Genomic DNA, 27,624 nt, shown 5'->3' with positions numbered 1-27,624 from the left:
CTTGTACAAAGCAAAAGGATGATTACTCTTTCATTCATTGCTGGCTAAGGGGGAAAAGAAAGAGACTTCCATGTGAAATCATATGCTTGGCCATTGGTCTGGAGAAAGACTGAAAATGAAGACACCAAATAGGGTACCCCTGTGGGGTTGTCGTAGTCTTCGTATCTGCCAGGGAGAAGAGCCTGGCACAGCTACTCCAAACGCTACCTGATGCCCCTAGGTCGAATGAAATTAGAGCATCTCCCCATTAGCCAGCAATCTGGCCACTTGTGTACACATTTCCAAAGGCTTTTTTTTTTTTTTTCTTTTTTCAAAAGGAGCCATGTGAGCATGTTGAGTGAGGTTGATCTGTTGCTGGGAGGAGGTTCAAGGTCGAGGGCAGCCTGGTTATCCATCCCTGGGACTGGATCAAAGGTTGTGTACACACTGAGGTCCCCGCTATGGTCTGACTATAGCTGATCCTCTCTGAGACTCATGTTGGGACCTGGTCCTCCATGCAGCAGTGTAGAGAGGTAGCAGGGCGTTGAAGAGGTGATGCGGTCCTTAAGAGAGATGATTGCCTTGCAGGGTGCATCGGCGCAAGACTATAATCCCAGCAACTTGGGAGCCTGATACTGAGCATCTCAGAATGTAGCCCTTGTGGATAAAGAGGCACTCATGTGTACCTGAGATAATTAAAAACTTATTTTCACCCCAAAATCTATACCCAAATATTCATGACAGTATTATTCATAATAGCTAAAAAATGGAAGTAACCTAAATGGCTATTATCGGCTGAATGGATAAAATGTAGATTATCCATACCATGGAATATTATTTGGCCTTGAGAATGAATATAATACTGATTCCAGATACAAAATATAAATGACCCTTTAAAACACTATGCTAAGCAAAAGAAGCTAGACACATGAAAAGGCCATATAATATATGATTTATTTATTTTTTATAAGTTTCTTTTTTAGTTTTAGGTGGACACAATATCTTTATTTTATTTCTGTGTGGTGCTGAGGGTTGAACCCAGTGCCTCATGCAGGCTAGGTGAGCAGTCTACCACCGAGCCACAATCCCACCCCAATATACAACTTAATTTATAGGAAACTTCCAGAAGAGGCAAATCCATAGGGCAGAAAGTAGTTTAGTGGTTGCCAGGGACCAGGGGAAGGAAAGGGGGAGTGAGTGCAAATAAGTCTGGGGTTTCTTTTTAGGGTAATGAAAACGTTCTGATGTTAGTATTGATGGTCACATCACTCTGTGAATATACTAACGACTACTGACTTTACATGTTAAAAGGGAAAATTTTGTAGTATGTGAATTATAGCTCATAGTAAAGGTGTCATTAAAAAAAAAAAAAAAAAAAAAAGCCGAGCATGGTGGACCTAGCCTGTAATCCTAGCAACTCCGGATGCTGATATGGGGATTGCAAGTTCAAGGCCAGCCTCAGCAGTTTAGTGAGGCCCGAAGCAACTTAGCACAACTCTATCTCAAAAATCCCTGATACTACTACTACTACTAATAATTTTTTAAAAGATAGTAAGAAGATAGGCACATGCCTATAATCCCAGTGGCTTGGGAGGCTGAGGCAGGAGGATCGGGAGTTCAAAGCCAGTCTCATCAATTTAGTGAGGCCCCCTACACAACTCAGAGAGGCTCTGTCTCTGGGGATGGGGCTCAGTGGTTAAGTGTCCCTGGGTTTAATCCCCAGTACAAAAAAAGAAAAAAAGCAAGAAAGATCCTGAGCAATTTCCTTATAAGCAAGCGAGGGAGAAGCTGCACATCCTTCTACTCCCCTTGCTTTGCCCCGGGGTGGCTGGATTTGTAGTCAGCTCTCCCATGACTGTTGCTGAATGATGTAGGAACCATTCCTGTCCTCAGGAGCAGCTTGGTCTAGCTTGTTCCTTCTTAGGCTTCACTTTCCCCCACCTGTCCATTCTGTCCTACTTTTAGTTTCTAATCAATCATCCAAGGTGCCCCCCCTCCTCCCATTCCCCTGCTTCTGCCCTGGTCCAGTCTCATCTCTGTCTCCTGGGCCCTTCCCAATCTTCTCCCTGGGCTTCTGGCCGCCCTTCTTCCCCCCTCTGCTCTACTCCCCACGCAGCCACCTGAAGCACACCTCTCATCCTTGCCTTCTGTTGTCATTGCTGTGACCCAAAGATGTGACCAGAGGAGGGAACACAGAGGAGGGAAAGTTTATTTGGGGCTCAAGGTTTCAGAGGTCTCAGCCCGTAGAAGGCCACCCCATAGCTCTGGGCCTGGGGAGGGGCAGAACATGGCAGGGGAAGGGCAGGGAGGAGGCAAACAGTGGGAACATGGCCATCAGGAAGTAGGGAGGGCTAGCTCTGCTCACCAGGGTGAAATACAAACCCAGAGGCGGCCCCAGTGACCTGCTTCCCCCAGCCACACCCTGTGGGCCCACAGTCCAGCCGCTGTAATCCATAGCAGTGGATGAACTCGCTGATCAGGTGAAGGCTCTCACCACCCGGTCACTTCAGCTCTGAATTTCTTGTATGGGCTCACACATGAGCTTTTGGGGGACATTCCATTTTGGGAGACAACACCCTCCCCTTTCTTAACCTACACAGCTCTGCAGCTTTCACTGATGTGCTTTTCTGAACATGAGTAGAAAGGCTACTCAAATATTGAATGAACCCACGAATGACTAGGACCACCTAGGGTGGCAAAACAGGTGCCAATGGCAACTCATGAAAACTTTGAAGGACAGGGACCTTCTTGCTACGTGGGCAGCCCAGGGTAGGGGAAGGCGTCCTAGGCTGGAGGAGCTGCCTGTGCCCACACCTGGGCCTGGACAGGGGTTGGCCAGTGGTGGGGGTGGGAGACAGGGAAGGGAAGCTGCGGCCCCTGGGAGGCGGGGCTCATCAAGGCCTGTTCTCCAGACGAGCGGGAGGCCGTGCAGAAGAAAACCTTCACCAAGTGGGTGAACTCGCACCTCGCCCGCGTGGGCTGCCACATCGGGGACCTCTATGCGGACCTCCGGGATGGCTTTGTGCTGACTCGGCTCCTGGAAGTGCTGTCGGGGGAGCAGCTGGTGAGGCCCTGAGGGGCTGGGGAAGGGGGAGGGGTCTGGGGTCTCAACGTGGGACTTGGACATGGCTGGATTCTAAGGGGCTCGGCTAAGGGCCTGGAAGAACGCCGTGGAAGGGCACTGTGGGTGAGAGGTGCCTTGATTCTGATGGGAGGGGCTGTGGCGCAGGGGTGGAGCTTGGAATGGAGGAGCCTGGGATCCCCTCAGACGAGCGGGCCGTGGTTCAGCGGAGGAACCCAATCGCCAGGAGTGGGGCCATGCTGGGGCTCCATCCAAGGGAGAAGGCTAGTGACGAAGGAGGAGATTTATTAGAAGGCACCGCCGGGGTTATTAGATTGCCAGGGGCAGGGCCATCAGGGCACAACTCAGTTGTGAATGTCAGTGGATGAGGGCGCAGCAATCTTAAGCTGGAGGCAGGGTTCGATGGCGGGGTGAGACCTAGCCCTGGGGGTCTGGGGGTGCAGACCGCATTGCATGGGTTTGGCTTGTTGTATGGGCTGGAGTTGAGTTTCTGGGATTGGATGGGGCTCCATCTCAAAAGGTGGGGTTCTGATGGGGTTGAGATTCACTGAAGAACTAGGGCCTGGAGCTTGCAGTGTCAAGGATTATAGCTGCAGAGCAGTACGCGTCTTTGGAAGGAACAAGGGGAAGAGTCCTGGACTGAGTCGGAGCTGGGTTGGAATGGACGTAGCTCTAGACAGGGGCCTGAAAGGGAGGCGATAAAGGATGGGGTCACGGGATTACTGGAAACTCTTGTGAATTGGTGCAGCCATCCAGTGGAAGGGGCGGGGCTTCACGACGAGGGGTGTGGTTATCAGGCTGGAGGTGAGAGTTAGGGGAAGAGATGAGGTCAGGCATGAAAGGATGCGACCCTTGAAGGGCTCTGGCTATGAGAAGAAATAGAAAGACTGGGGCCTGGATCTTAGAGAAGATGAAAGGGCGTGGCCTGGTCTTGAGCCCCGGGGGCGTGGCTATGTGAGAGGCGGGGCGAGGGTGCGTGGCCCTGGGCCAGGCCGGCATTGCCCAACGCCCTGCTGCTGCAGCCGAGGCCCACTCGGGGCCGCATGCGGATCCACTCGCTGGAGAACGTGGACAAGGCTCTGCAGTTCCTCAAGGAGCAGCGTGTGCACCTGGAAAACGTGGGCTCGCACGACATCGTGGACGGGAATCACCGACTCACGCTGGGGTTGGTCTGGACCATCATCCTGCGCTTCCAGGTGATCCCCCAGGAACCCCTGCCCAGTCTGCCCCTCCCCCAGGGCTTAGGAGCGCATCCCCCACCCCTTTACCCAATCCTCCCAAAGCATTTCTAATATGTTCCAGGAGGTAGGGATGAAAATAATGAAAAAAATGTCATTACCACCCCTTCAAGGTGATCTTCATTTCTCTATTGTTCATTCTAGGGACCGTGCTAAGCACTTGACATTTAATTCACACAGCAACCCATAAATTAGGTCCTATTTATTATTCCATTTTACCAATGAGATAACCTATAGGTGAAGTCATATACTCAAAGTCACACGTATTGTGTGGGATTGGAGTCGTAGTTCAGAGCCGCACAATCTTTTGATGTTGTTGTTGCTGTAGATGGACAGAATACCTTTATTTTATTTATTTTTATGTGGTACTAAGGATCGAACCCAGTGCCTCACACGTGCTAGACCCAGATCCACACAATCTTGCTTCAGTTCAGAAAGAAAAAGACAAATTTTTCACTTTTATGGAGCTTACATTGTAATAAGGGGAACATATGATAAATACATAAATAGACAAGACATGCGTAGGAAAAGATAACTCTAGGCAGAGGAGAAATATTTTTTGGGGGGAGTACTGGGGATTGAACTCAGGGGCCCTGGACAACGGAGCCACATATGCAGCCCTATATTTCGTATTTTACTTAGAGATGGGGTCTTGCTAGGTTGCTTAGTGCTTCACCATTGTTGAGACTGGCTCTGAACTCTATATCTTCCTGCCTCAGCCTCCCAAGCCGCTGGGATTACAAGCCTGCACCACTGCACCCAGCTGGCAGAGGAGAATTTCAAAAAGCTTTGCAGAAAAGAATAAATTACTACAAATCAGTAACAGAAATATAAAATATCAGGTTGGTGTTACGATTTTAGACATGGTCGTCAGAAAAGTGCTGGCTGAGAAGCTGATGCTGAATGACAGAAGAGGAAGGGAAAGACAGGCGCAGTGGTGCACGACGGTGCTTCCAGCAACTCAGGAGGCTGAGGCAGGAGGATGGAGAGATTGAGGCCGACTTCAGCAATTTAGACCCTGTCTCAAAATTAAAAAGTAAAAAAGGGCTGGGGAGAAAGTTCAATGGTCAAGTGCCCCTGGGTTCAGTCTCCAGTTCCAGAAAAAAAGAAAGCAAGAAAAACAAAACAGGAAACCATGAAGGGAGAAGGCATTCTGGGCAGGGGGCGAAACAGATGCGAAGGCTCTGAGGAGGGAACCGCTTGGCATGTTGGAAGTACCAAAGGAAGAGCAGCGTGGCTAGGGAGGAGAGGCAAAGGGGAGGCAGGGAGGAAAACGTGGTCGGGGGGGGGGGTGATTTGTGGTAGTGATTTGGGTTTTAGTCGTTTGGAGACAGGGAGCCATTGGAGAGTTTTATCAAGGGGAAATGCATAATCAGATTTAGAAACATCCCCCTGGGTTGGAGGTGGTCATCCAAGTTGGTGGCCAAGAGCCCAGGGAAGAGACTAGATCTAGACCAGGGTGGGGTATAGGGAAGTAAGGGGGGGCAGGAGGGGAAGACACTTGGAAGATGGAGTGGAGAGGCCATAGGGAAGGGAAGGGGAGAGGTGTCCAGGACCCCATGGCTTGCTAGATGCTCTGGCCTGGGGACCAGGGAATGGTAAGGCTGCACTGGGACAGGACAGGAAGGAGGAGCAGGTTTGGGGAAGATACCGAGGCCCGTCTGGGACACAGTAGCTGTGGATCTCAGAATTCAGGGGGGGAGGGATTCCATCGGGCCGTGGTATCCTGGGATGGAACTCAGAGGACAGGCTGAGTGGGTATGGATGGAGGTGGGTATGGATGTCTGTGCAGAATGGGGGAATGAGACTGGGGGCAGGTCACAGCTGGTGGCTACAGCCCTGCAGCAGGTCTGGAATCCAGGAATCTCGAATCCCACCTGAGGCTCTAGAACCTGCTCTAGATTCTCTGCCACTAGTGCTTTACCCAACAGCGGCGGAGTGGGATGCCGCAGCAAACAGAATAGATAAACGTGGCCTCTGACAGTCCCTGAGCTTTCACGGGTCAGTGGGAGGTGGCAAACCTCCTGAGTAAGTGAAATTCGGGGGTGGGGTGGAGGTAACAGAGCCTGCGAAGAAGATGCAGGATCTGGATGTGTGTTGAGATTTAAAACTAAGTGGTCAGCAAAGGCCTCTGTGAGCCGGTGATATTTTAGTAAAGACCTGAGTGGGAGCTGGGCAGGGTGTGTGTGTGTGTGTGTGTGTGTGTGTGTGTGTGTGTGTGTGTGTGTGCAGTAATTCTAGAAGCTTGGGAGGCTGAGGGAGGAGGATCCCAAGTTCAAAGGCAGCCTCAGCAACTCAGTGAGACCCTATCTCTGAATAAAATATGAAAAAGGGTTGGGGATGAGGCTCAGTGGTTAAGTGCCCCTGGGTACAATCCCCAGTACCAAAGATTGGGGGTGGGGGTAGGGGAAGACTTGAGGGAGAGGAAGAGCCAGGTGTGAAGCCTGTAATCCCAGTCACTCAGGAAAGCTGAGACAAAAGGATTGGTAGTTCAAGGGCAGCTTGGGCAACTTGGTGAAACTCTATATCAAAATAAAATAAAAGAGTGGGGATGTAGCTCAGTGGTAGAGTTCTTGCCTCCCATGTGCAAGGTCTTGAGGTCAAATCCCAGCACTGAAAAAACAACAACAAAAAACGAAACAAAACAAAACAAAAAAAAAAACCCCTTAAAGTACAAACAAAAGACCTGAGATGGACGTGGGGACACACACCTGTAATTCCAGATGCTTAGGAGGCCGAGGCAGGAGGATCAAGAGTTCAAAGCCAGCCTCAGCCACTTAGCCAGGCTGTAAGCAACCTAGGGAGATCCTGTCTAAAAATAAAAAATAGGGGCTGGGGCTGGGGTTGTGGCTCAGCGGTAGAGCACTCACCTAGCACAGGTGAGGCCCTGGGTTTCATCCTCAGCACAACATATAAATTAATAAATAAAATAAAGGTCTAGTGTCCAACTACAACTAAAAAAAAATATTTTAAAAAATAAAAAGTGCCGTGGATGTGGCTCCGTGGTTAAGTACCCCTGGTGCCTCAAACCAAAAAACCTGAAGGAGGAGTGAGCCGGGCAGGGATTTGTGGATTTGGGGGGAAAGGATGTTCCAGGCAGAGGGAGGAGCAGTGTGCAGACACTGAGGTTGGGGACCTGGTGAGCTGGCGAGGAGGCCAGCGGGCTGTGGGGTGGAGGGACTGTGGAGGACGGGCCCCAGCCCTAGCAGGGAGAGGCCAGGAGGGCCTTCCCTGTCCCCTGAGTGGAAGGCGCCTCAGAAGGCTTTGAGGGGAGGAGCAGACGTGAGAATCCCCAGGGTCCCCTCTCCCTGCCACGTTGGGCAGAAACTGTGGCCCAGGGCCAGGGAGATTAGGATGAAGGCCACCCCACTAGCTCAGGTGGGACAGAGTGGCAGCTTGGATCAGGACGGTGGCCCGGATGCTCAGTTCAGAAGCTTCCCTGGATCTGGAGAGCTGAGCCCCCGCCCCCAGTTGTGTCTCTCCTGGCTCACTCCAGAGCTCACACTCCGGAACCCCCACCTCGTCCCCGCCCCCCGTGTCACCTGCCACTCTCCCTGATAGCAACATGGCTGGGGATCAGGCCGTCTCCAGCCCTGCAGGCCCTAGGAGCCATGTCTTTGTGTCCTTCCAGATTCAGGTCATCAAAATTGAGACCGAGGACAACAGAGAGACGCGCTCGGCCAAGGACGCTCTGCTCCTGTGGTGCCAGATGAAGACGGCTGGGTGAGCCCCTCCTCGGGGCAGGCGGGCCCCTGGGCTTCCTTTCAGACAAGAGCTTGAGGTGGAAGCCATGACCTGAGCCTCAAAACTGACAGTGAAACTGGTGGAAAAGCCTGTCCGCTTCTCTGAGCTGGTCAAACAGCCGAAGGTCAGGTTCAAGTGTGGAACTCCCAGGCTCCTTAGAGAGCCGTGCAGGAAACTGGGGGGCTGAGGGCTGGGGACGGGCCCAGGGATAAAGCGCTTGTCCGGCCTGCATGAGGCCCTGGTTCAAATCCACAAGCATGTGCGCTCACACACACACACACACACACACACACACACACACACAATTTACACACCCACAAGTGGGGGGCTGTCCCTGACCTCTGCCTTCTCTCTCTTTCCCCTTCTCATCTGGCCCCTCTGGAGATTTCACGGTCACCTGCATAGCGCCCCTGCCCTGTGTGCAAGCCCTGGCCACCAGACCCCTGGAAACAGCCACCCCTCCATCTGGGAGGGCACTGCCAGGTTCATGCAGCCTGGGCAGCCATGTTCAGGGTCCTGGGAGATGGTGGGGATGGGCACAGGCTCTAGTGGGCATGTTCCCTTAGGTCCCGGCCTTCTGTCCTACGGGATGGACAGTGGCCTGAAACTCAGGTGCCTTCTGGAGAGGAAGGCGGCCAGGCAGGGTGGGTGGAGCTGCGCTTGGTTCGGCTGTCATCCCATCCCGCTATGATGCCCTTTGTTTCCCCACGAGTCCCCCCTTTGCTCCCTGTTCTCCCGGGGCCCACCCCCCCTCTCCCCCTCCCTCCCTCTCTCCCTCTTCCCTCTCCCCCTCCCTCCCTCTCTCCCTCTTCCCTCTCTCCTTACCTCCCTTTGCCTCCTTTTCTCTGCCCCCCTGTCTGCTCATCTCCCCTGCCTCTTCCCATCCATCTCACCTGTCCTTCCTGTCTGTCTGTGTGTCCATCCATCCGTCTTTCCACATCCTCGCTCCCTCTCTCCTGACTCTTTCCCTCTCTGCCAGTTACCCCGAGGTCAACATCCAGAATTTCACCACCAGCTGGCGGGACGGCTTGGCCTTCAATGCCCTCATTCATCGGCACAGGTACCAGCTGGCCTGGGGCAGAACGGCCCCGCCCTGCACCCTACCCCGTGTCCCCACAACTGCTGCGCACAACTGCACACACAGAGGGCTTGTCCCTCCACCTCTCGGCATACATACACACTTACTTCCTTTTATGTACGTGCCTTTCACATTTTCACACAGGTATACACACACACACACACACACACACACACACACACACACACACACTCCTGCTAGGCCACATACCCTATCAACATGTGTGCTGTTGCACAGAATGTGCACTCAAATGTAGTTGCCGAAGCACACACACAAGCAGCCAGAACCTACTGCTTAGATGTCCCAGAGTGGGGAGCTCATGATGTTGTGGTCTGTCCATTCTGGTGTTTATGCAGTGCCTTCCCCATCAGAAAGTCCCTCCTCAAGTGGTACATATACACAATGGAACATTACTCAGCCATAAAAAAGAATGAAGTTATGGCATTTGCCAGTAAATGGATGGAACTGGGAAATATCATGTTATGTGAAATAAGCCAATCCCCCCAAACCAAAGGCCAAATGTTTTCTCTGTTATGTGGATGCTAACACACAATAAGGGTGGTGTGGTAAGGAAGAATAGAGGTACTTTGGATTAGCAAAGGAGAATGAAGGGAAGGGAGGGGGATGGGATAGGAAACATAGTAGAATGGATTGGCTGTTACTTTCCTATGTGCATATATGATTCCACGACCAATGTAACTCTCCATTATGTATGCCCAGAAGAATGAGCAGTTACACTCCGTATGTGTATCATATGTCAAATACATTCTACTGCCAGTATCACTAATAAGGACAAATACAAAATATTTTTAAAATGAAGCTCCTCCTCCAGGGGAGCGCCAGATCCCCCTTCCTGGTTCTTGTACACTCACATATTCATACCACAGGGCTCCGCCCAAACTGACTGAGGGTCAGGCACCCAAAAAATTACCCCAAGTCACGATCATCTCCATGACAGATCGGGGAAACCGAGGCCAGAGGCTGGGAGGAGCTTGCTCACGTGTGGCAGAAGACAGTGCTCACCGTCTCCTGCTGGGACCACATGTTCCCTCAAACCCTCGTCTCTCACGTGGACACATACTCATCTGCATGGGGAGGCCCTCACTGCCCCACGGAAACCCACAAGCTGTAACCTGGGTCATGCTAACAACATTTACCCAGCGCTGTCTGTATACCAGGCGTTGTTCTAGTGCTCTTCACCAAGTCATTGAGCAGTTAAAGACCCTACAAGGTCTTTGCTCTTATTATTATCATTGAGGGGTGGGTACTGGGGATTGAACTCAGGGCACTCAGCCACTGAGCTACCTCCCAGCCCTGTTTTGTATTTTATTTAAAGACAGGGTCTCACTGAGTTGCTTAGTGCCTCACTGTTGCTGAGACTGGTTTTGAACTCATGATCCTCCTGCCTCAGCCTCCCAGTCGATGGGATTGCAGGCAAGTGCCACCACACCTGGTTGGCCTCTGCTATTATTATTCATAGTTTGCAAATGAGGAAACCAAGACACAGGGAAATGAGGCACATGCCCAGGTGACAGTGAAGATGTGACCAAACTGGGGCTCAAATACCAACAGGCTGGCTCCAGACCTCACCTCACCCTTGTAATCACCACACAATAGTGTATATTAACATATGTAGGTAGGCGTGTGTTCGGCACATGTACATGGCCATCACGTGACCCATGTCAGGGCTGAAGGCATTTGCATTGTTGGATAGTTTCATGCACAGGCAGGTGCCATGTGGGCTCAGTCTATTTCAAGAGCACAAGGGCTGATCCACCACACACCTGTGCACACAGGCCAGTTCACTCGTGTCCAGTGACGAATGCAAACACACACACACACACAGACACACACACACACACACAGGTTCGCAGGTTGCTCACACACAGGAAGTGCTGCACAGTTCTGTCCCAGCACGCACAGCTTTGCCCTTTGCTGGTGTCCCCACTCCCGCCCCTCACCCACGGTGGGTCAGACGAGGATACTCTTCACTTGCTTGCCCCCTGGCCCTGGAGGCCCCCTGTTGTCTGCCCGCTCTGTGTCCCTGCCCAGGCCTGACCTTGTGGACTTCGGCAAACTCACCAAATCCAACGCCAACTACAACCTGCAGAGAGCCTTCCGCACAGCTGAGCAGCACCTGGGGCTGGCACGTCTGCTGGACCCCGAAGGTGAGTCCTGCATGACCCCAGCCCAGGCTGCTGCTTTGGAGGACGCCCAACTCCATGGCTACCTTCATCCCAAGTCCTAAGGCCATTCCAAATCCACCGCCCTCCCCAAGCCTTCCCCTTCCTCACCTCCAGCCTCTCCCCCTTCCCATACCCACACCTCTCCCTCTCTCTGTCCTCAACCCCAGCCCCATCCCATCCCAACTCACTCCTCTTCTCCCCATCACCAGTTTTCTACCCAACCTCGTCCTCAACCATCTCCCCCAGACTTGACCCCCCCTTTTCCCCATCCCAACACCATCTCTGATCCAACCCAATCCTCCGACCCCATTTTCAAAATTGTCCCCATCCTCCAGCACATCTTCCAATTCCAACTCCATTCCTACTCCCCTATCCAGTGCCTATCTAGTCTGATCCACAGCTCGACTTCTTCCCCAATCTCAGTCTCTTCTCATCCCTTCCCCGACTTCAGCCTCACTCCCAGTCTGTGGTCACTCCCCACACCAACCCTGGCTCCGAGGTAATGGCCGCTCCCTTTTCCTGAGCATCAACTGTGTGCCGAGCACAGGCTGGGGTTGTTATCAGAACTGTTCCCTTTCGTCCTCTTGCTGCCTGGCTCGGAGAATTGAACACGCAGAGAAGTCAAAGTCACTTTCCCTAAGTCACATTGAGAAGTAGTGATCAGGGCTTGATGACCCCAGAATGCACGGTCTCGGTGGGTCCTCTACCCTGCCCCTGAGAGCTGCAGTCTGTGCTCAGAGCCTGGCACATCGGGCAGATACAGACACCGAGCAACAGAGATCCCAAGGTCACACACCTAGAAAAAGTCATTATCATGCCCCCCCCTGCCCCCCAGACGTGAACATGGAGGCTCCCGATGAGAAGTCTATCATCACCTATGTGGTCTCTTTCTACCACTACTTCTCCAAGATGAAGGCCCTGGCTGTGGAGGGGAAGCGGATTGGGAAGGTACGAGAAGTCAAGGGGTGGGGTAGGTGGGACCCCAGCTGCAGGAACATGTGGGATGAGGCTGACGGAGACTCCTTTGCCGGGTCAGGTGCTGGACCAGGTGCTGGAGGTGGGGAAGATCATAGAGCGCTACGAGGAGCTGGCGGCTGAGCTGCTGGCTTGGATCCACCGCACCGTGGGCCTCATCAGCAACCAGAAGTTTGCCAACTCGCTGAGTGGGGTGCAGCAGCAGCTGCAGGCTTTCACGGCCTATTGCACCCTGGAGAAGCCTGTCAAGTGAGACCCAGCACAGAACGGGGGTGGCGGCGAGAAGGCTCAGGACAAGGCCACTGAGCTCATGCCCCTTCAGGTTTCAGGAAAAGGGGAACTTGGAGGTACTGCTCTTCAGCATCCAGAGCAAACTGCGTGCCTGCAACCGTCGCCTTTTTGTGCCTCGGGAGGGCTGTGGCATCTGGGATATCGACAAGGTGAGGTTGTGGATGGAGGAGAGAACCACGATTGCTTTGTATAGTTGTATATGTTGTGCACTACTCAAGGGAGGCATAACATTGTAGATAATATGGATGGTCTATTATTCTGACAATTTTCCATGAGGAAGCAACATATTTTTCATAAAGTTGCCATAGATATACTATGAATGGTCTCAGTCAGAGAAGGAGGCCCATTAAACTGGGGGGAGTTGTTGAAATATGACTGCCTGCCTCCTCTTGTCTCCTCTAGGCATGGGGCCAACTGGAGAAGGCAGAGCATGAGCGGGAGGCTGCCCTACGGGCTGAGCTGATCCGGCAGGAAAAGCTGGAACTCCTGGCTCAGAGGTTCGACCACAAGGTGGCCATGAGGGAGAGCTGGCTGAATGAGAACCAGCGCCTGGTCTCTCAGGTACAGGTATAGGGCTTGGCTCCGGGGGAATGGGAGGGAGGATGGGCTGATGTCTCTGTGACTAGAAAGGGAGACTTGATCTCCTAAGCAACAGGGAAGGGCTGGTTCAGTCTCTTAGGTGACAAATGAGGGCAGGCAGGGAATCCTGAGCGAATGGTGGGTAAAGGGAGGGAATCTGATCTCCAAGGTAACAGGAGAGTGAGGCTGGTCTCCAGGGTAACTAGAGGGGGCAGAATTCATCTCTTTGGAAATAGGGGAAGTGTTTAACTCAGCTCAGAAGTGAGAAGGGAGGTTGTATCTGTTGCCCAGGGTAACTGAGGAGGGTAGAACTGGTTTCCTAAGTAACCGAATAGCGTAGACCTGGTCCCCAGTCTCCAGAACAATGGAAACATGGGGTCTGTTTCCTGGGTAACAAGTTGGGGTTAGAAATGTAACAGGGAAGGGTGGGATGGGTCTCCGGGGCAAATGGAAAGGTAGGCTGGTGTCTAGAGTAAGAGGGGAGGATAGGACTGATCTCCAAGGTAGAAGGGGAAGTGGCACTGAGTTTGGGGGTAACTGGAGAGGGTTTGGCTGTTTCTCTGGGTGACAGAGAAAGGTGGGACTGGTCTCCAGGGTAACTGGGAAAGGTTGGCTGGTCTCTAGGGTAATGAGGCAGGCAGACCTGGTCCCTCTAGAGCAATGAAGGGGAGAGGTTCCAGGGTCTCTCAGGGTCAAGGTAACAGGTGGCCTGCTGAGGCAGCACAGGTGAGAGTCTGGCCTACACTGCCCCAGGACAACTTTGGGTATGAGTTGCCAGCAGTGGAGGCAGCCATGAAGAAGCACGAAGCGATCGAGGCGGACATTGCAGCCTACGAGGAGCGGGTGCAGGGTGTGGCAGAACTGGCCCAGGCGTTGGCAGCTGAAGGCTACTATGATGCCCGGCGGGTGGCAGCCCAGCGTGACAGCGTCCTGCGTCAGTGGGCCCTGCTGACTGGGCTGGTAGGTGCCCGGCGGACCCGACTGGAGCAGAACCTGGCCCTGCAGAAGGTCTTCCAGGAGATGGTCTACATGGTGGACTGGATGGAGGAGATGCAGGTGAGAGTGAGGCCGGGCATGGGGGTGGGTGCCAGGAGCACAGGGAGGGGTGTAGACCCTGAAAGGATTGGCAGAGAGGTCGAGATGGAGGGGGAGAGGAAAAGCCAGGAAAGGAAGAAGAGAGAGAGACAGAAATGGAGAAATCCAGGACCGGGGACAGATTAATCCAAAGGGAAATAGTGACCCTTTGGGAGAGAGAAAAAGAGGGAAGCAGAGAGAGATAAAGACAAAATGACAAAGATAAAGACACGGAGTGGAGACAGAGTGGGAGATGGAGCAGAGAGAGACGGAGAGACGGAGAGAGGAAGGCAGAGATGGGACACTGGGACAGAGATGGAGCCCAGAAATGTGGAGATGACGCGAAATGAAAGCATTGAGAAAGAGAGTCAGGCAGACAGGGGACAGCAGCCACAGGGAGCATGAGACAGAGATCAGAGTTCCAGACAGCGGGTCAGGCAGCAGAGGGCTGGCGGTGGTGCGGGGACAGGGCCAGTCAGAAGTGTGTGTGTGACACTGCCCTCACTTGCAGGCTCAGCTGCTGTCCCGGGAGTGTGGGCAGCACCTGGTGGAGGCGGACGACCTGTTGCAGAAGCACGGCCTGCTGGAGGGGGACATCGCTGCCCAGAGTGAGAGGGTGGAGGCTCTCAATGCTGCAGCCCTGCGTTTCTCCCAGCTGCAGGGTGAGTCCGGGGACGGGGACGGGATGGAGACTCATAGGATGGTGCTAACAGAGGCAGTGATGACTTCTGAAAGGCAGAAACAAGGAGTGAGTGAGCATCTGAATGGAGGTGAGGGCCACACACCATTAGGAAAATCATGGGGTGGGGATTGGTGCTCTGATTAGTGCCCTGAGTGGGACATTGGACTACTACTCAAATTCCTCTGGCTTTGAGATTCTGCAATAACATACCACATTTATTGAGCATTTATGTACTAGGCCCTTCATGGCCTGATCTCAGTGAATACTTTTTTTTTTTTTTGGTACCAGAAATTGAACTCAGGGGCACTTGACCACTGAGCCACATCCCTGCCCTATTTTGTATTTTATTTAGAGACAGGGTCTCACTGAGTTGCTTAGCGCCTCGCCATTGCTGAGGCTGGCTTTGAACTCCTGATCCTCCTATCTTAGCCTCCCTAGCCACCGGGATTACAGACGTGTACCAGCTTGATGAATACCATTAAAAAAAACAACAACAACTGTGTAAGAGGAACAAAAAACTGTGTAAGGGGTTGGAGGTGTGGTTCAGTGGTAGAGCTCTGGTCTAGGATGCTCAAGGCCCTGGATTTGGTCCACAGCACTACAAAACAAATACCAGAAAAACTCTGTAAAGTTGCCGCAGTCTTGGCTGGGCACAGAATCACGAGCCACCACACACCTTGTAGATTCAAACAGCAATTCTTTATTCCCGAACTCAAACCGGCCTCTACACACGTTCTGGGGAAATCCCAGTTCTGCCCGCACAGTTCACGTCCCAAAATCTTTCTGAATTCCACGAGAACTCAACGGGAACTCAGGCAGCAGGAACGCCCTATCACCTTAAACCTGGAACTTCCCTAAACCCAGATTATCTTAAACCGGGAACGCCCTAAACCCAAGGAGCTAGGGATACTTCCTCAAACCTGCAGGATACACCTTAAATCTGGATCCACCCTCGTCCTTGAGCAGGGTCACCTTTCTCAAACACACATGCAAGGTCACAGCGGATTTCCAAGGCAAGTCCATTTAACATGGGGTACGCTGGCAAGGAAATTTCGATGTGTTATTCCTACTTGTCAATGGCCAGTTCAGCAGCAAGTGATAGAAACTCAGTTCAGTTGGCTTAAGGAGTGGTGGAGAAGGTATTAGTTTATGTAACTAAAGTGTCTGGGAAGGGATGCTTGGACTTCAGGCATGGCTGAATCCAGGAATGGTTCTTGATGATTTTAAGACCCTCTCTCTGTCCCTGGTGTCTGTTTTGGTGTCGCTGTTGGGCAGTCCCTCTCCTTGTGCTGTAAACCTGGGATCATTCAGCCTCATGTCCATAACCCAACAACTTAACAGACCAGAACCCTTTTCCCTTGTTCTAGCAAAAGGTCCAAGGAAAGCTTTGGCCCACTGAATTTTATCCCCATTGCTCAGCCAGTCAGACTGGCCTGAGAAAGAAGATGCAGGGTATGGATGCTGATGGGCAAAGCCAGGACTGGCTCTAGAAGGTTCCCAGTTGGGTCTTTGCATCGACTACAGGGAACCCTGGGACATCTCATTAAGAGAGTGCTACAGGGGCTTGCTGGTAGGCTCTGGGCTTGGGTTAGGTGACTTGAAGGTGACTCAATGCAGTGTGTTTTGCTGTGAACCGGAAGCTGTCAGGACAAGGGGGAATCAAGTGGTCCAGATCTTAATCATTTTGTCTGAACCGTGGAAGGAACAGAAGGAGAGTGCACCTGATTGGTGGTGGTTATTCGCCTCAGTGGGACAAGGGAGATACGTGGTCACTTTTGTGGTTTGCTCTGTGATTTGGGTTTTGTCTGTGGCCAGGCATGACTGTGGCGTGGGCTTGGTTTTGTCCCACTCCCTGCCATCACAGATGGCCTTGTCTGATGGTGATCTACGGAGATTCCTGGTACTCATCAGCTGGCTGTGGTGCTGAGGGTTTCTAACCCACCTGGGGCCATGTCACATCCTAAGAACAAACGTTGAGGTTTCCTTCTTTGTCTGAAGGATGTTTGTCCCAGGAAGCTCCTGACATTCTCCTTTTGGAATTTCAAGCAGCATTGAGAAGGCAGCAGTGTGGAGCACAGCTGTCCCCGTGCCTGGAGGCAGCCCTGCCTGATTTGTGGTCCAGAGTGTGATCTCTGATTGGCCACTTGTTACTTGGTCATCAGCAAGCTGTTTCTCTCCCTTGAGCCTCAGTTTCCCTCTCTATAAAATGGAATCAGCAAGGATACTGGTCCCTTAGGATGGCTGTGAGGATCAAGTGACTGCGTATCAGAGTAAGGGCTGGATACATGGAAGGGGTGTTGCTTTAACTGTTGTTCAGTCAGATGTCGTGACATTTGCAAACATCAGTGAATGTCCATAACTACAGAAATGCTGCATTCCATCTAGGGCACTGTCTCCCACACTGTATTGACTCCATAATGCATCTCCCTTATTATCCAGAGTTCACACAAATGCACACACTGATACAAAAGTTTTATAAAACAATACAGAACTAGCTGAGCATGGTGGCACACACCTGTAATCCCAGCAATTCAGAGGCAGAGGCAGAAGGATCACAAAATCAAAGCCAGTCGCAACAACTTAGTGAGACTCTGTCTCAAAATTCAAAAAAATAAAATAAAATAAAGAGGGCTGGGGATGTAGCTCGGTGATAAAGTACTCCTGGGTTCAATCCCCAGTGCCAATAATATTAATAATAATTATCATTATTATTATTCAACACTTCTCCTTACCTTGTGTGTTGAATCCTGATTTTATTTGTTCTATTCTAATCCACTAAAGAAAGGTTGGTTATGACTCATTATATAAACTTCAGAGTTGTCTAGTTACAAACCAGAGATCCAAGAGGAAGAATTTTTTTTCTGAAATATTCCAGAAAAAAAGGAAAGTTGAGCTCATCACTGGGGTTAGTAGATAAAGCAACAGAGACTCAGAGAGAGAACCCAGAAACATGGCTTAAGAGCAAGAAAGTTTCCTTTGGCCCAGCTCCGATGGAAACACAATATACTCTCTAATATAAAAATCTGAGATGCTCAGAATCCACCCATCATTCAGCCATATGTCACCCTTTGACTAGGCTGCAACTGGGCTCCAACCTGTGGTGGACAGTGGTGGGAATGACCCAAGAAAGCTCCCAATCACTGGGAGGGACCAAGTAGTCAGGCTGGGATGGGGGAAGCAGAGAAGACTGAAAGTTCAGAGGACGTGCTTGCGCCAACCGTGGGGTTTCAAGAAAGTCACCTGAAGGAGGGGAGGCGTGACATGGCCACTGAGGAAATCACGCCAAGGGCAGGGCAGGTAGCCCCCACCGCACCACCTTCCCTTAGGCTGGTGCTCAACTTGGGACCCTCCCCTTCTCCTGGCCCAGGCTACCAACCCTGCGACCCGCAGGTCATCTGCAACCGCGTGAACCACGTGCACGGCTGTCTGGCGGAGCTGCAGGAGCAGGCGTCGCGGCGTCGCGCGGAGCTGGAGGCCTCGCGGAGCCTGTGGGCGCTGCTGCAGGAGCTGGAGGAGGCAGAGAGCTGGGCCCGGGACAAGGAGCGCCTCCTGGAGGCCGCGGGAGGCGGCGGCGGCGGGGCAGGCGCGGCGGGTGGCGCGCACGACCTGTCCAGCACCGCGCGCCTTCTGGCGCAGCACAAGATCTTGCAGGGCGAGCTGGGCGGGCGGAGGGCGCTGCTGCAGCAGGCCCTGCGGCGTGGCGAGGAGCTGGCTGCGGCCGGCGGCTCCGTGGGCCCGGGCGCAGAGACAGTGCAGCTGGCGGGTCTGGCGGAGCGCGCGGCGAGCGCACGGCGCCGCTGGCAGCGGCTGGAGGAGGCGGCGGCGCGGCGCGAGAGGCGGCTGCAGGAGGCGCGGGCCCTGCATCAGTTTGGCGCCGACCTTGACGCACTGCTGGACTGGCTCCGCGACGCTTACCGCCTGGCAGCCGCCGGCGACTTTGGTCACGACGAAGCGTCCAGTCGCCGCCTGGCACGCCAGCACCGCGCGCTCACCGGGGAGGTGGAGGCGCATCGCGGGCCGGTGGGCGGCCTGCGGCGCCAGCTGGCGACACTGGGGGGCGCCAGCGGGGCCGGACCTCTGGTGGTGGCACTACAGGTGCGTGTGGTAGAGGCCGAGCAGTTGTTCGCCGAGGTGACCGAGGTGGCCGCACTGCGGCGCCAGTGGCTGCGGGACGCGCTCGCCGTGTACCGAATGTTCGGGGAGGTGCACGCGTGTGAGCTGTGGATCGGTGAGAAGGAGCAGTGGTTACTCGCCATGAGTGTGCCCGACTCGCTGGACGACGTGGAGGTGGTACAGCACCGGTGAGCACGCGCTTGTGGCACTTCCGGGTTCCTGTCCCCGCTGCGACCTCCCTGGGGTCCACAGTGAACACATTCTCTCAGGTGGAACCAGAGGTTCCAACCTCAGCTTCACCCTTAACCAGCCTTTTGACAGTTCTGGAACTCACCCAACCTCTCTGAGCCTGTTCCTCCATTTGTAAAATGGTGTTGAGGATAGTCCTATGTCACAGGCTCATGATGAACAGGAAGCACCTATGAAACACTTAGCCAGTGCCTGGGGGACAGGGAACACCCACCCACAGCATTTGCTATTGTTACTCTGAGGTTATATTCACCCGGCATGAAATTACCCACCTGAAGTCCTCCAGAGACACCCCACCTCAGCCTGCCCCTGTGACTCCCGTTGTCGCTCTGCAAATGTCATCTCTAGCTAATCAAATAGCTCCAACCTCTGTCACTTTTGCTTCTCTCACTTGCTTTACACTTCATCGCAGCCACCCCCCCATGACATGTCACACTCTGATTTGTGCTGGCTGACTTAGTCACCAGCATTAAATTCGTGGGTGAACGAGGCCTGTTCTCCCTCTGTCTCTCTCAGCCTCCTGTCCATCCTTCCACCCATGTATTCAGCAGGGGTGGACTGAGTGCCTGCTCCCGCCAGGTCTTGTGCTGGGCGTTGCTGGGAACACGGACTGCCCCTTGCCCATACTGCAGCCACAGCTGCCCAGCTGTTTTGAACATGTGCGGTTTAAAAAGATCTCCCAAGCTGCCATGGGGAGGGGGTGTAGAGGGGGTGAAAGGAGTGTCTGGGGACCCAGAGAAACAACTGGGTTGGGGACTCAGATGGTAGGGACAGGCCTTGGCCACAGCAGGAGGCCAAGAGGACAAGCCATGGGCTGACAGGCTAGATTATTGTCCAAAACAAAGCCCAGGGGTCAGATCTGGGAGATAGCTCCAGATTGTGGGGAGATGTTGTCACAGGTTGAGTCACAGTGGGTATGAGAGCCCCAGGGAGGTTTTTAAGGTTGGAGACAAGTTCACAAGGAAGGAGGTTGAGGCTGAGGGTGAGCTGTGGAGCTCATGGATTCAGGGCTTGGGTGGAGACTGGGGAAGGGTGGGATGGCGCCAGGAGGTGTAAGGGAAAGCCTGGGGACCCAGGACAGAGTGCTGAGGAATCTAACATTTAAGCAGCCTGTAGAAAAGGAGGAGCCAGCAAGGGAGTCTGAGAGGCGAGGCTGGAGAGCTAGGAGCACAACCAGGAGAAGGCAGTTTTGCACAAGCCAAGAGGTGGGCAGGTCCCCAGGGGCCAGGCCTCTGAGCACCTCCATCCTCCATCTGCAGATTCGAGAGCCTGGACCAGGAGATGAACAGTCTGATGGGCCGTGTCCTGGATGTGAACCACACGGTCCAGGAGCTAGTGGAAGGGGGTCACCCCAGCTCAGATGAGGTGCGCTCCTGCCAGGACCACCTCAACAGCAGGTAGGTGGGGGCTGGGACTGGAAGTCCTTCCTGGTACCTCATACCAGTCACTCAATCATAGAAATCAAAGATGTGTTATTTCAAATACTGGAGATGTTAATGGCCACCTGATAAATCAGCAAAATCTTGACCAAAAAAAAAAAAAAAGCAACACCCAGTGCTAATGATGATGTAGTGAAATGAAGATATAATGCATTTCAGTTGACTGCTGAGTTGTTCAGAAAGGATTTATTGCATATCCACTATTCACCAGGAGTTTTCCCAGGCACGTTAGATAAACTTGTTTTATCTCCCAGTATCCCAATTTCCATAGTAAGGCTTCAGAATTTAGAACTCTTTAAGAGTAGTAATGAAGTGATCTTTTCTCCGGAAACACAACCGGCAATCCTCTTGGTGTGAATGTGGTTCATAGATGGAGATGCAGATCTGAAGAGGGGAAATCAGCCCGGCATGGGAGTGCATGCCTGTGGTCCCAGCTCCTGGGGAAGCTGAGGCAAGAGGACAGCTTCATCCCAGAGGTTCTAGGCCCCTGAACAACAGAGTAAGATGCAGTCTCAAAACAAAGAAGAAGAAAACAAACCCAAAGAAGTGAAATCCTCACCAAAGACTACCAATCAATAAGTAGGAGTCAAACCCAATTCTGCTGAATCCAGAGCTGGGGTTCTTTATCACATGTATTCAGTCTTCCTAGAAACCCTATGGGATAGAAATTAGCCTGTGTAAATATGGCTCAGAGAGGTGAAGATACTGGCCCAAGGTCACACAGCAAGTTAGGGCATGAAAGCTGAATTTGAAGTTGAATATGTTTGACTCCAGAGACTGCTTTTCCCCCCCTCTGGTGCTGAGAATGGAACCCAGGGCCTTCCACGTGCTAGGCAAGTGCTCTACCACTGAGGTAGGCCCCCGTCCCCCAAAGACTGCTCTTCACTGCTGCCTTGTGTGATCCCAATATCAAGAAATTTAAAAACCTCTGTAGCTTTGACAGTCCCACAGCATCAGGGCCTAAAAAGACAACAGCAATTCTAAATTACAGATTTAATGAGATCTACCAAGCGCTAGCCATATGCTCTCATTGAACATGAAATGAAGAGGACATTATTGTCTCCATTTTTCAGATGAGAAAACTGAGGATCAGCGAGGGAAATTATTTACCCAAGGTCATGTGGCAAATCTGGCCAGAACAGAACTTGAACTCAAGTCCCTCTGATTGAGAGTCCTAATCTCTGCTCTTTTAGTGTGACCATTCTAGAGAAGACAGACAGTTAAATAAACTAATTAATGAACAAGATATTTAGAGAACAGTAAAGCTTTATGGAAGAAAGGATAGAGCATGCCAGGGATGTGGGGGGGAGGCAAGGGAGGGCACAGAATATTCTAGGCAGCAAGCACAGCCTAAGCAAAGGCCCAGAGGCAGAAAAGGGCTTCGTGTCTTCCTAGAGATTATCCTCACTCAATGATAGTAGCCAACAAGTACTTCTGTAAGCATTTCATAAATTGCAATGCTTTTGACCCTTACAATGTTCCTCTGAAGTAGGTGTTGTGTTCAATAGCTATTTGTTGGACCCTGATGTCGTAAGCCACCAAGTTCTCAATAGGTACCATATTAGAACTTAGTAGGGAGAAATTTTAAACTGTTGTCATTAAAAATTAACAAACCTATTTCGGGAAGAATACTGGGGATTGAACCTAGGAGTGTATACCACTGAGCTACATTCCCAGTCCTTTTTATTTTATATTTTGAGGCAGAGTCTCACTAAGTGACTAAGTGAGGGTCCTGCTAAGTGACTGGTCTTGGCCTCCAACTTCCCATCCTCCTGCCTCAGCCTCTTGAGTAGCCGGGATTACAGGCATACACCACCCTACCCAGCTAAAATACACAATACATAAATTTACTTGTGGTTTTCTGGTACTGGGAATGGAACCAGGGCCTGGGGCTTGCTAGGCAAGTATTCTATTACTTTTCGCTTTAAGTTATTTTGTATTTCACAAAAATATAGTGAAAAGAGTGGCATTGTTTTGTGCTTTTGCAAATCTCTTTAATGTCTGGCTTGAGAGAAAGAAGCTCGGCTCTCAGGGTTGCTTCTGCATTCATTCTCTGACATGCGGCCTCTGGAAGACCGCACCAGAACACGGGGACAAAAGAGAGAGAAGCGCCCTTAGCGTGGTGGTATAATTGTGGTGTAAGTGGAGACCCACCGTAGGACCCCTCTCTATTACCCATTGAGAACCGCTGCTCTAAGCACATGTGCAGGGTGGGGTTCCATTTTACACTGGCAGAAACTGGGGCTCAGTGTGATGAAGCGACTTTCCAAGGTCGCACAATGGCTGGCCGGCCAGGGACTGGATTCCACCGAGGGTGGCTGGGTCCTCTGCGTCCAAGAGGAGTCCCTATCCTCCTCAAGTCGTCCTCTCTCCCCTGGGCAGGTGGAACCGCATCGTGGAGCTGGTGGAACAGCGCAAAGAAGAGATGAGCGCGGTACTTCTGGTGGAGAACCACGTGCTGGAGGTAGCCGAGGTGCGCGCCCAGGTGCGCGAGAAGCGGCGAGCCGTGGAGAGCGCACCCCGCGCTGGCGGCGCCCTGCAGTGGCGCCTCAGCGGCCTTGAGGCTGCTTTGCAAGCGCTCGAGCCGCGCCAGGCGGCCCTTCTGGAGGAGGCAGCCCTGCTGGCCGCGCGCTTCCCCGCACAGGCCACGCGGCTTCACCAGGGCGCGGAGGAGCTGGGTGCCGAGTGGGGCGCCCTGGCCAGCTCAGCTCAGGCCTGCGGCGAGGCGGTGGCGGCAGCCGGACGTTTACAGCGTTTCCTGCACGACCTGGACGCTTTCCTGGACTGGCTCGTGCGCGCCCAGGAGGCGGCGGGAGGCGGAGAGGGCCCCCTGCCCAGCAGCCTGGAAGAGGCGGACGCCCTGTTGGCGCGCCACGCGGCGCTCAAGGAGGAGGTGGACCAGCGCGAGGAGGACTATGCGCGCATTGTGGCAGCCAGCGAAGCGCTGCTGGCGGCAGACGGCGCCGAGCTCGGCCCAGGCCTGGCGCTCGACGAATGGCTGCCACACCTCGAACTTGGCTGGCACAAACTGCTCGGCTTGTGGGAGGCGCGCAGGGAGGCGCTGGTCCAGGCGCACGTCTACCAGCTCTTCCTGCGCGACCTATGCCAAGCGCTCGCTGTGCTGCGCAACCAGGTGCCCGCTGGCGGTGCTCTGGGGTGGGGACCCAAGGCCTTGGGAGATTGTGGGGGCAGGAAATGCTTGGGAGGTGTGATTGCGGGGACCACTGGCCTCAAGGCTTATTCGAGATGGGTGGGAGTTGAGTGTAGCCGTTTATAGATTTCAGATCAACCAGTGTGAGTACGTGCGGCAAGTTAACAGAATTTGAGGTTCATGTTGAGTGGGCTGGCTTGGGGCTTATGGGAGGTGAGTTTGTCGGCGATTCCAAATGAGTAGTGCATTAGGGTATTTATTGGCATGGCTCCCTAGATTTGTGGATTATTTGGAAGGAAATAAGAGTATGAGGTTGGTAGATAACGGTTAAATAGGGTTCAAAAATGACCTGGGGTTGATACAAAGGACTTAAACTGTGGAGGTAGGTAGGAAGCTGAGAGGTTAGGAGAGTCAGTAACAGATTGTGGATGATATGGTTATGGGTGCCCAAGTTAGCAAGTTGTTCTCATTATTGGGAATGACAATGGTGGGTTCTCTGGAGAGAGTGACTAGCTTAAGGAACTAAGTGTTGTGGTTATCTGGGGACAGCTGTTCCAGTTTGGGGATCATTCTGGGAGGGGAAACCAGAATAATTCCCAAGCTAGATTGAGGATTTGGGCAATAGAACACCCAATTTTCAGATTGTCCAAAAGGAGATACCCCAATGTTTAGGGGTGATCTTTGGTGTTATCTTGGCAATGCTGATCCAGCAAGGGGGAGTATGATGAAGGTATTATGAAGGTAGCAGGGGGAATGCTAGACATCACTTGAATGGTGAGGTTATTAAATATGAAGCCCTTTCAGATTCACTCATCAGTCAGAGAACTAACCCCAGAGAGGGGAAGGATTTCCTTGAGGTCACACAGCTCCCCTTTAGTCCTCATCAATTAACCAAAGATTCCCTGATGAACTGGGGATGTGGCTCAGTGGTAAGATGCTTGCTAGCAAGCACAAGGCCCTGGGTTCCACCTTGAGCACCACCAAAAACAAACACACACATAAGTCTCCCAAGTGTCCCCTCTGTGCCAGGCGCGATCTTTGCACTGGACACAACTCAGGAAACAAATCATGGGGGGCTGGGGAGATAGCTCAGTTGGTAGAGTGCTTGCCTCACATGCACAAGGCTCTGGGTTCAATCCCCAGTACTACCAAAAATTTTAAAAAGAAGGAAACAAATCCCAAAATCCCACCCTGGGAAGGAGCAGAGTGGCGAGCCAGGCTGGCAGCCTCTCCGGGTTCTGGAATGGAGGGGGCTGACTTGCGTACCCCTCCGCCTTCCCAGGAGGTGGCGCTGTCTGGTGTGGAGCTCCCAGGCACCGTGGAGTCGGTGGAGGAGGCGATAAAAAGGCACCGGGATTTTCTCACCACGATGGAGCTGAACCAGCAGAAGATGCAGGTGGCCGTGCAGGCGGCTGAGGGCTTGCTGAGGCAGGGCAACGCCTATGGGGAGCAGGCCCAGGAGGCTGTGGCCCGGCTGCTGGAGAAGTAGGTCCCCCAGACCCCAGGGGCACGGAAGGTGGGGTCTTGGCACCGCAGAGGGGTGAGGTAGACCAGGATCTGCCTCCTTTCCATTCCAGTCTTCTGCTTCTCTGCCCTTCTCTTATTTCTATTTAATTCCATATTGTCTTAGATTTCATTGAAGTGGATGTTTTGTAACAAGGTAACAGGAAGTGGTAAACCGGAAAGATACAGAGGATATACAATGCCAAGTTTCTCTCCAAAACTTGAAATCCCGACTTGTGGTTAAAATATGAACTCATTAGCTGGGCACCAGGATGCATGCCTGTAATCCCAGCAACTTCACAAGCTCGAGGCCAGCGTCAGCAATTTAGCGAGACTCTGTCTCAAAATAAAACAGGGCTGGAGATGATGCTTAGTGTAGAGCACCCCTGAATTCAACCCCAGTACTTCCTCCCTTGGAACCCCTTGACTCTCCAGATCCCATAACTAAAGACCACCTTAGTGTGGGTTCCCGCTTTCCAGATGGTGATTGGATGCTGATGTCCCTTGCCATGCTGGTTGTCAAATATTTTGACTGTGCTCCTGCCTTGGCCCCAGGCGCTCAGTTCTCTAGGAAGCACCCAGAGTGTTTCCATGCGTCTCTTTCACACTTCTCTTGCACCTAATTCTCTGCTTCTGTCACCACGTGTCACCACTGCCCTTTCTGTCCTTTCACTAATCAAGCAAATTCATTTATTGAGCATCTACTGTTCCCAGATGCTATTCTGGGCCTGAACACACAGTACCACTGCTTCTCCCAAATCCCTGCCCTCCCACAGAGAGCTTCCTAGCATCTCCTTCAGGCCCAGCTCTTTCTCTCTTGTCACTATCAATTTTCCTTGCCCCCCTGGTGGCCCCAGATTTGTCTTCTCTGTGGCGTGATCCAGGCTGTAAGAGGGCCCAGTGCTCCTCCTTCAGTCTTCCTGTCTTCTGATGGCAAAGGAACCTTCTCGCTTCACTCCACCACCCATGGACCTGAGACCTGAGCCCTTTTCTGATTCAGGCATTCTTCCCCCCAAATGCCTCTGAGAGGCGTCTAAAGGGGTCTAAAGCTGGAGGTATCTAAGGGACACTGTTATGGGGATCCTGGCTCTGGGGTTTCAAACGTGTCCTCTAGGTTCCTCTTTCCAGCCCCAGCTCCTTCCTTCCTTTGAGCCACATTGCTTGGGCACCTGCGAATGCCAGGCTCTGCAGAATGAGCAGGAGGGGCCCAGGGGACTGTCAGTCCCTGACTGCTCATTCATTCCTTTTCAGTCATTCATTAATTGCTCCTTCCACCTTTCTGCTTATTCACTTAATCTTCAATCAGTTAAACGCACTGAGCCCAGCCCTGTGTGGGGCAGCACTGGGCACACAACCCTTGAGATTCAGGGTGAGTCACTGTCTCTTGCACCTCAGCTCTCTGGGGACCTGGCCCAGCCAGTGTGTGAAGTCTCTTTCTTAGCTACAGATTCTGCCCATGAGGTTCAGAGGGGAAGTAGCTTACAGCCAGGATGTGGCCTAGCCACTGTCGCTGTCTCAGCAACATGGAGAGGAGGATTTTCTTTCCCTCACCTCTAGGACTGCTGTGCGACAGTCTGGCAGGTGGAGCCCTGGAGGACTGACTGCAGATCAATTTCAGAGGCATTTCCTATTTCCTGGCTCCTGAGCTGAGCCAGGGCAGGAGGCGGTGCTCTCTCAGTCCCTTCCTGCTACTTCTTCCCATCTGCCTCTGGCTCTCTAGAAGTGTCTCCCGCACACCATCTCTTTGCCCTGTCTGTTTATTTCTGTGTCTGTTTCCTCCCGCTCCATTTCCATTTCCTTTTATTTGCATATCTGTCTTTTCTTCTGCTGCTTCTTTTAGATATTGTCTTTTTTTCTTCTCTCCTTCTCTCTGCCTCTGGGTCTCTCCTGCCTGCCTGCCTTCTAGCATCCATTCATTCAACAAAGATACATTGAGCACCTACTATGTGTCAGGCCCTTTTCTAGGCATGGGACATTCAGTGGTGAACAAAACAGACAAAAATCCCTGCCCTCAGGAAGGTGACACCCTACTGTGGGAGAAGGACCAGATACAAAGGAACATCTACAGTGTGTTAGATAGTGTCAGTGTGCCAAGGAGAGAACCGAAGAAAGAAAACCAGAAAGTGGCAGGGAGTAGTCAGGAGGGATCTCCTGAAGAAAGTGGCATTCGACTAGACATTGGGGAAAGGCCATTCCAGGCAGAGACAGCTTGTGCCAGGCCCTGATCTGGGAGCAGCTTGTTAAAGACGTAGCAAGGAGGC

The 27,624-nt window shown here is 52.6% G+C and overlaps 1 protein-coding gene across 2 annotated transcripts in view; it reads left to right on the top strand.

The window, feature by feature from the left end:
• The window catches only part of Sptbn4 (spectrin beta, non-erythrocytic 4), a 72,417-nt gene that overhangs the window by 9,770 nt on the left and 35,023 nt on the right, over nt 1–27,624 (top strand). For both annotated transcript variants that reach the window (XM_026411539.2, XM_026411540.2), the window contains exons 2-16: nt 2,892–3,043; nt 4,084–4,257; nt 7,931–8,022; nt 9,023–9,103; nt 11,174–11,289; nt 12,143–12,255; nt 12,344–12,531; nt 12,605–12,722; nt 12,976–13,134; nt 13,906–14,208; nt 14,738–14,888; nt 18,276–19,209; nt 20,530–20,667; nt 23,092–23,842; nt 25,143–25,345. In XM_026411539.2, the coding sequence (XP_026267324.2) occupies nt 2,892–3,043; nt 4,084–4,257; nt 7,931–8,022; nt 9,023–9,103; nt 11,174–11,289; nt 12,143–12,255; nt 12,344–12,531; nt 12,605–12,722; nt 12,976–13,134; nt 13,906–14,208; nt 14,738–14,888; nt 18,276–19,209; nt 20,530–20,667; nt 23,092–23,842; nt 25,143–25,345 (3,673 nt within the window). The remainder of the gene's footprint in view (nt 1–2,891; nt 3,044–4,083; nt 4,258–7,930; nt 8,023–9,022; nt 9,104–11,173; nt 11,290–12,142; nt 12,256–12,343; nt 12,532–12,604; nt 12,723–12,975; nt 13,135–13,905; nt 14,209–14,737; nt 14,889–18,275; nt 19,210–20,529; nt 20,668–23,091; nt 23,843–25,142; nt 25,346–27,624) is intronic.

Source organism: Urocitellus parryii, chromosome 15 (genome assembly GCF_045843805.1).
Source record: "Urocitellus parryii isolate mUroPar1 chromosome 15, mUroPar1.hap1, whole genome shotgun sequence".
Taxonomy (NCBI): domain Eukaryota; kingdom Metazoa; phylum Chordata; class Mammalia; order Rodentia; family Sciuridae; genus Urocitellus; species Urocitellus parryii.
This window is presented reverse-complemented; position numbering and strand designations above follow the sequence as displayed.